We start from the raw sequence: 8,815 nt of genomic DNA on the forward strand, positions 1-8,815 counted from the left end.
GCCCTAAGGATAGCAGGCTACCAAGAAGACACTTGATACCCTATAAGCATATACAGGGGGAAGAGGTCCCCCTCAGTCACAGTCATAGGGGAGGGGAGTAAGAGGAAAATGGGAAGGAGGGAGGAATGGGAGGATATAAGGGATGGGATAACAATTGAGATGTTAATATGAATAAATTAATAAAATATATTTAAAAATAAAATAAAAATTTATTTAATTTTTAAAAATCTTAACCAAATCTCAAAACCATAAATTCTGATTCATGGGCTAGTGTTGGCTCCAGGCATGGTAGATTTCATATTTGTTTGTTTGTTGGTTTGTTTGTTGGTTGGTTGGTTTTTTTCAAGAGACAGCTTCTCTGTGTAGCCTTGACTGTTCTCTAGACCAAGCTGGCCTTGAACTCAAAGATCTTCCTGCCTCTGCCTCCTGATGATTGGATTTAAAGGCATGCAACACCATGTCTGCCTTAGATTTTATTTTATGTTTTGGTTTTTGAGACAGGGTTTCTCTTCATAGCCTTGGCTGTCCTGGACTCACTCTGTAGACCAGGCTGGCCTCAAACTCACGGAGATCTGCCTGCCTCTGTCTTTCCTGGGATTACAGGCATGAGCGCCACCATGCCTAGCTCAGATTTTATTTTATTTTTTAAAGATACATTATTGAAGTCTAATTTATACAGTGCACAGCACACCCATTTAAAGTGTGTCCCACTACTACAGAGCAGTTTTAGAACCTATGCCAGGTGAGCTCACTCTCACTCACATAGTTGGACTGTGTTTAAGCTAGGCTGAGTCCACTGTGCTCTGACTGCTCAGGGAAGAGAAAGCCGTCAGGTTCTAGGGCTGAACAGTTATTATGGGTCACTTGGACATCATAGCACAAGTAGTATGGCTTGGTTCTGTCTGCCATGGGAGGTGTGGCAGTAGCCTGGATTCTGGCATGAGCAGCTGGCTGCTGGGAGCATGGGTAACTCCCAGACAGGCCCATCTGGAGCGCAATTGTGGTTAGTGTTGGGTCATCAGAGGGCATTGAGGGGACTCAGACTGAAGCCTGTGTGGATACAGAACCAATACACAGGGGTCCATTGCTAGAGCAGGTAACTCTAGCTGAGAATGTTCAACAAGGCAGGACAGGACTCGGTGGCCATCCTTTCGGCCCTGTGCAACCCCAAAGCTTTGGATGCTATGGACCAAAGTTTCTGATATCCACTCAGCACCTAGGGCTGACCTGACAGGATACCCCACTTTTCTCCTTGTCCTCCTTGGAGTAGGACCTTGTCTTACCACATGGCCCCTGAGGGTACCTTACTTAAGGCCCACCCTGGCCCAGTGAGTACCGGTGATGACTCATCATTTGTGCTTACTTTTGCTTGGCAGTGGATCTGTCTGACCCTGGTGACAACAAAGGCTGGGCAGCTGACCAATAACTGCATTAGAGGCTCCTAGGACAAACCAGACTCAGCCCACTCAGTCCTCATCACCTTAGAGAAAGTGACATGAGGATGAGAAGGATCCTGACACTCACTGTAGGTATTGAAGAACTGGCTTTGCTCCGAAACACTGAAATCTTCTCATCTAGATGCTCAAGATCTGGCTTAGCCGTGTAGACACAAAGCCTGCAACAACATTGCATGGACCCCTGACAACACACCAAAGCTACCATGTCCACCATGTCACTCTGCTGCCCGGGAGGAACCCAAGCACAACCATCACCTTTCCTTGTTTGGTTGGTTTGGTTTTTCAACACAGGGTCTCTCTCTGTGTAGACTTGGCTGTCCTGGAACTCACTTTGTACACCAGGATGGCTTCAAACTCAGAGATCAGCCTGCTTCTGCCTCTCGAGTGCTGAAATTAAAGGCATATGCCACCATGTCCAGCACAACCATCACCTCTCTCAAGGCTCCACATCCCATTGTATATGGAAGAACCTAGGGCAGGTGACCACAACCATCCACAGAGGAGTCTGGGAATCTAAACTTTTGAAATTGCCCTGGAAAGGTAGGGACCACCCTGGAGACAGGACACACACTACACCCCCCCCCCATCTCTAGGCCTGCTTATGATTAGAGAACCTTGGAGCAGAGAGGGCAAGTGACCTGCTGGAGGCTCTAGAATATAGTTCAGTCTCCCCAGCCTCTGCCTCCTGGAGGCCCTACTGCTGGGCTGGCCTTCAGCCAAAGTGAATTCGTGTGGATAAGGCAGCAGAATGTGTCCTCAGCATCCAGGCTCAACCTCATAGATGGGCATGGTGGTAGCAGTGTACTGTTAGAGCCCATGCCACATAGCTGAAGACTTTGTGTCTCCAAGATCAAAGGCCCATTCTGACTTTCCCACTGAAGCAGGAAGCAGTTTGCCCATCCAGTAAAGTTCATCTGTGCACCTTTGGTTGGAGAATCTACCCTGGATCTAACTTTCATCTGTATGGCTTTGTACCCCCATTTTTCTACCTATAAAATGGCTACTAAAGTTTCCCCTCCCTTTGTTACCTTTGAGATTGTCCAGAAGATAAAATGGGCCTGAGCATAGCATAGAAGGACCAGCCATGCTGGCAGAGGCGGCCTCCCTTCATCCATCAGATTCCACATCAGCAGCTTTCTAAAGGTCCCCTGTGGCAAAGGAAGACAGACTGCTTGTGGCTTGCTGGCTGCTGCATCCCTGCAGGTACATAAGGATGCAGAAACCAGACTCTGTCCTTTCCAGTTGGGGCTGACTCTTTAGGCAGTTAGTGAATTGAGAACTGTCTCAGGCCTTCAACAGAGCCCACCCATAGTGAGCCTAGCAGACACTGTGAAGATCAATGGCCACAGGTTTTCTGCCTCAACCAGCATGGAGACAGCAGCAAAGACTCAAAGCAAGCATTGTTCTTGAGTGACCCACTCAATAACTACTGAACCCACCGTGTCAGTTCAGAGCAGGAAGTCAGGAAGAGGGGGACCTTCTAGTGCCTAAGGCTGCCTGTCTGTGGAGCTTTAGGAAGGGGCTTTGATCGAGTGGCCAGGGCAGGCAACAGCTGTGGTCTTTAATGACATGTTTGCCAGATCTCCTATGAGTACGAAGTCCCACAAAAGGCTTCAGATTCCAGAGCCTGAAAGGGTGACTTTCCCAACACCCACTCACAGTCTAGTAGATAACAGGATGCTGAGAGCTCATCACAGAAGCCCTCACCTGCTTTTTTTCTTTCCCTCTTGCTGGGAGAAACTTGAGTTTGTTCCCGCATTCCATAGCCAGCTCAAGAGCTCAAGGAAAGTGGCTCTGGTTGGTTATTTCTCAATGTGGCCCCTTGGACCTGCACTTTCAGGAACCCCATGCAAATAATGAGAAAGGCAGTCTTGGGTCTCACCACATCAGACCCACTGCTGAGCTACTTCCCCCAGCCCTGCCCCCCTACTCCCACCCCCGTTAGACAAGCATGAGAGGAGATTCTGCTCCCAGGGGACCTGTGGTCCAATGGGAGGCACACACAGATATTAACACCTGCTCCAAGGGGAGAGGTTCCAGAGCGCGTGTTAGAGATGGCTGCTGGGCTGGTTCCTGTGTAAATTAGTTTGCTTTAGGATAGAAGTAACACAAGACCCTAGTGACTGTGGTTCACAGGATAAGAGGCTTGGTTTGTTTGTTTGTTTGTTTGTTTGTTTGTTTTTTCCCGTGACAGACTGGGACTTGAGGCTGGCTTAACTTGGCAGCCTCGGCAGCTGTTGCGGCTTCATTCTCAAGTCACTTTCCCTCTTTGCCTCAACATGACAGGCCAGCAGCAAAGGAGGCCATGAGTGCAGTTTTCTCTTCGGGACAATTAGCCTCTTTAGGCTAGAGATGATGGACTGGGGACCTCATTGGTATCCCCTGAACCACAGGGCTGCACTGGCATGGGAACAATAGCCTGGCTAGTCTTCTGTTCAGCCAGAAGGCACACACGGTGTAAAACAAGCAGTCTCTTGGGTAGGGCTATGGGATACCAGTACACCTTTAGACGAGATGAGGTGACCGGGAGAGCAACTGTTCCATCACTCTCTGCTCTCTGGCGCAGAGTGGGTATCTAGGCAACTCCTCCTCTGAGCCTAGGCCCTGAGCATAATACTCACCCATCCTGTAAACATAGAGCCACCAGATGCCAAGGCTTGCAGCAGGCTTACCTCTGAGCTCAGCAGGGCGTGGCAGGCTTGCTGAGTCAGGTTTTTTTTTGTTTTGTTTTTTGCCAAACCTGTCCCAGTTCTGCTCAGAATGGCAACTCTCTCACAAAGGAGTGAGCCTGGGGCTGACTACAGCTTGATGATAGAAAGGCTGAGCTTATTCACCAGGAACTCAGGGACTGAAAACATTCTAGGCCCGTATTAGATTTTTATGAAGGCTAGAAGCCTCATGGACTAGGGCTTGGGCAGCTGACAAAGCGAGTAAGCCTCTAAGATGACAATGACATACGGCAAATAAAAGTTACTTTTACAATCTGGTACACAATACACACATTCATGAAATCATCACGCAGACCCAATTACTGAGAAACAACTGTAACACTGTGTGCCTCTCGGGAAATGAGAATATTCATTTAGGATGTAGAAAATTAATCAGGAAACTATCTGGCTCTGATTTGCTGGAGATATAGCATCAATGTCAACAACACATCAGAGATAATGACTGCCAAGAAATATTGGGACATGTCTGGCTTTAGGTGCTTTTATTTATACTTAAGGTGTTTTGTCTGCCGAACATCTGTGAGCCACTTGTATGCAGTTCCCATCCAGACCAGAAGGTGGCACTGATTCCACCTGTAACTCCACGCCTCCGACATGGGCAAGAAATGTACTACATGGAGAACATACCTCCCCAGTCACTGCAATTAACTTTGTCATTCAGCTATGTGTGCTGCATCACTGGCATGGCTGTCACTTCCTGCCACGCCAGACTCCCCCTCCATCCCGTGGCGGCCCTTCCGATGAAGACACTGGAAACGCCCTTAGTACAGGAAAGGAAGTGACATCATCCAAGCTGCCATCATCCCATCCATCCTCCGCTTCAGGATCCCCTGTCAGCCGGCACGACTCTGCCCACAGCCACCGCTGCAGCTTCTGGTCCTTCGCGGCCCCCAGCGGCTCTGTCCACTCCAGGTCGCGGAAGTAGCAGCCTCCAATGCCTTCCAGCTCTGGGGAAGCGGCAGCGTAGACAGAAGTCCAGGCACCCTCATCTGGGGTCTGCCAGGGTAAGGATGGGGAGGGGGGGAGAAACAGAGTCACAGCCAGACAGCCTTGATGTGGGACAGTAGGGGAAACGGAGTCAGTGATTCTTGAGTCACAAGGTCATTGAACAAGGACAGCTGGTAGACATGTCCAGAAGCAGGGGAGGGGGTAAGAGGGAAACCAAGTCACGGATGCCAGCCAAGGGGAATGAAGGCTGGGGGTGGCCATGTTGTTTGGGAAGTTTTAGAGAAACTGAGGCACATGGGGCAGCCATAATGGTGGAGCAGGCAGGGAGAAAAGGGGATAAACTCGGAAGGCTGGAAACTCGAAGGCATCCTGGCATATCATCAGGGCCTGCGGCAGCCATGTTGTTTGGGAAAATTTGGGCAAACTAACTCACAAGGTCACAGATCCGTCCTGGCTGGCGGCCATGTTTGTGAAATTGGGAAAACTGAGTCACAGGGTCACGGAACCTTCCCGGCCAGTGGCCATATTGGGATGGGAGGGGAGGGTAAGGTAAACCGAGTCACGCACCTTGAGCAGCAGCCACCCCAGCACCCCCTGGGCAGCCCGCAGGCCCCACCACGCATGGCGGTACAGCGCTGTGTCCACCACGCCCGGGTCGGCCAGGTTCGAGGTCACGGGGTCACAGCGTGAATTCAGCAGCCACTGCAGCCGCAGTGAGAACATCACAAGTGCCAGCTTGCTCTGAGCATAGGCCGCATGGGGGGAGTAGGCAGAGCTGCAAGGGCAGAACTGACGTCATCGAGCCCACCCACCTGCCAGCCAACCCCAGACACGGGATGACATCATCCTAGAATTCACCCATAGGTGAAAAATTTGGAAACACACACACACGAGAGACACCCACTCTGAGCCTGGACAACATGCAGGTTGGGTGATGTCATTGGCCCCATCCAAAAAACCAAAAACACCTTAAGATGACCCCAAAACATGTACCATCTGTGATGTCACAGCCCCTCCAGTTCCCAGTTTCCGCTCACCGTCCCTGAAGGTCCTCCACATCCAGTTCCCCAACATAGTGCGTTGCTGATGCGACAGTGACGATGCGTGCCCACTTCCCAGATTTGCCAGCTCCTCGAAGCAGGGGCAGCAGCAGCCTTGTCAGCAGAAAGTGGCCCAAGAAGTTGACGCCCAGGTGGCTCTCAAAGCCATCCAGAGTCTCTCCACAGGGAACCAGCATAATGCCAGCTGCAGAATCAGGGAATCATGGGGTGGGGCTTTGGAAAGTGGAAGGGAATTCCCACCCACGAGGCAGAGAGTAAGGTGACTGACAGGAAATTCGAGGGAGTGGGCCATTTCAGCTTCCCAGCAAGCTGGAGGGCCTACACCTTCCAACCCTGAACACTGAGGAAGGCCTGCCCCCTCATTTGCATAAACAGATACAAGGTAGGGGGAGCAATAAGATACTGCTAACTTGAATATGCAAATCGGGCCATTCTGGACTTACCGACCTGCTAATTGACACATGCAAATAAAAAAATCAAAGAATATGAAATAACACCCAAGAGGTAATTCGCATATCTGAAGAGCACAGGTATCTCCTGGGTGGAGCTATTGCTTTATGCAAATAATACATGAATATGCAGGACCAGTTTTATATATACAATTCCCTTTGGTCCATGCTTCTCAATGCTCCTGAGATTTGCAAATCAGCCCAAGATCATGCATTTGCATAAGCAAAATTCCAGAATCACGTATGCAAATCGTACATAACTTCAGACCCCACCCACCCACCACACCCCAAGGCCCCATTCCCCCATACAACCTCACCATTGTTGATCAGCACGTGCAGGGGAATCCCCAGAGCCAGGAAGTCAGACACGAACTTTCTGACTGATGCCAAGGAGGCCAGGTCCAAGAACAGAAACTGCACTGCAAGAGGGGGTTACGGGTGTGAACTAAAGAGGGCATGACTTCCGAATGCCCGTCAGTCACCTCATCCTTAGTCCCGCCTTCAATTTCTGGTCCAGCTCACTCACCAGCATCATTTCCTGTCTCCTCCTGGATGCTCCTGACGACCTCCGGTGCTTTTTCTAGGTTGTTACTGGCTTTAAAAAGAAAGGGGAAAAAATTCCACAGGATGGCACATGGGCGGCATGTCAGAAGTACGAAGGGCGGGACATCCAGGCACACCACACAAGGACTAACCCTAAGTAACCTTGGTGACCCCAAGCCCACCCGTTATCCGGAAATCCCGCCCCTGATCGGCCAGTTGACTGACCGATGACAACTCGCATGCCCAGTCGCGCCAGCTGCCGTGCGGTGCTCAGCCCGATGCCATCCGTCCCGCCCGTCACAATGGCGACGCGTCCAGGCTGGGGCGGGAGCTCTGCTTGGTGAAAACAGCTCAATCACGGACTCCCGGTCCCACGCCGCGGAAAAATCTTGGGACGTTTTTCCCATACCGGAAGTCTCAGCGATGCCCCACTCTTTCCCACGACCCCGCTGATTGCCCCAGCAACACCGCGAACGCCGCGAATTCCCCGTTACGGCGCTCGGACTTCCTGCTTCCGGGGTGGACCGGTAGTGCCTGCCGCTGCTCCGTTCTCAGGGTCTTTCCAGTCCCAGAAGTCTTACCGGTGCGAGGGATCGCCCACGACCCCACCAACCCCCCTACACACACACACACACACACACACGGTCCCTATGGACCCCGCAGATCGCCCTGGGACCGCTGAGTATGCTGCGAATCTCCGTTAAGGCGCTCTGACCTGCGGCTTCCGGCGTGGACCGGAAGCACCCACTGCGGCTCCATTCAAGGTGTTGCTTAATCCCGCCGGCGAACGGGACCCCCTCCACACCAGGGCCACCCTACGTAACTTACCGGGCGGCGCGAAGCCCCTTCTGAGCCGCCGCAGCAGTTGCGTCACCACCAGGGCCACGCCCACTGCGTAGACGCGGACAGTTGCCCGCAGTGCGTGCAAGGACATAGCCACCACCCATGAATACAGGACGACCCTGGAAGCCACACCATCACAGGAAGCCACGCCCCAGAGCCCTGTGCAGCCCGGAAAGTGGCAGTTAATAGCCCTGCCCACTGTAGCGGCACACGTCAGCCACACACGGGCACGCCCACCCCAGATTCCACGCCCCCACGTACCCTCGCACTGTGGTTGACAGTGCTGTTAATTGACCGCCCCGCCCACCTCCTGTGAGCACGCTGCACAAGCTGAACTCAGGCACGCAAAGCCACGCCCTCCAGGAACAGATAGCCACGCCCACCCCGGAAGCCATACCCCCGGAGTCCCCTACAGCCAGGATTTTTCACCCCCAATTTTTTTTTTCCTTCTTTGGATTTTTCAGATACATGGTGTCTCTGTGTGGCCTTCTCTGTCCTGGATTCACTCTGTGGATCAGGCTGGACTCGAACTCACAGGGATCCACCTGCCTCTGCTTCCCCAGTGCAGGGATTAAAGGCTTGTGCCAGTACCGCCTGCCTTATGTTTCTTTTTTAATGTATACACTTTTATTATTACACATAAATAACTACCTAAGAACTTGGGAGACAATCAGGAATTATACAAATGTTACATTCATATTAATTTGTGTATTTGTATTTGGCAAACTTAAAGTAAACATCTTTCCTATCTTGGTGCATCTAATATTCTGAGTGTAAATCAATAT

At 51.4% G+C, this 8,815-nt stretch overlaps 1 protein-coding gene across 1 annotated transcript; it reads right to left on the reverse strand.

The window, feature by feature from the left end:
• Positions 1-4,623: 4,623 nt before the first annotated feature.
• Positions 4,624-8,198, reverse strand: Dhrsx (dehydrogenase/reductase X-linked). The gene is made up of 7 exons (XM_051142517.1): positions 8,016-8,198; positions 7,413-7,520; positions 7,171-7,239; positions 6,962-7,063; positions 6,172-6,379; positions 5,702-5,909; positions 4,624-5,182 (listed from the first exon to the last, which is right to left on the reverse strand). Exons 1-7 carry the CDS (start codon positions 8,119-8,121, stop codon positions 4,877-4,879), a joined length of 1,107 nt encoding a protein of 368 aa, XP_050998474.1. The 5' UTR covers positions 8,122-8,198; the 3' UTR covers positions 4,624-4,876.
• Between the last annotated feature and the right edge of the window lie 617 nt (positions 8,199-8,815).

Source organism: Acomys russatus, chromosome X (genome assembly GCF_903995435.1).
Source record: "Acomys russatus chromosome X, mAcoRus1.1, whole genome shotgun sequence".
In the NCBI taxonomy this organism is placed as follows: Eukaryota; Metazoa; Chordata; class Mammalia; order Rodentia; family Muridae; genus Acomys; species Acomys russatus.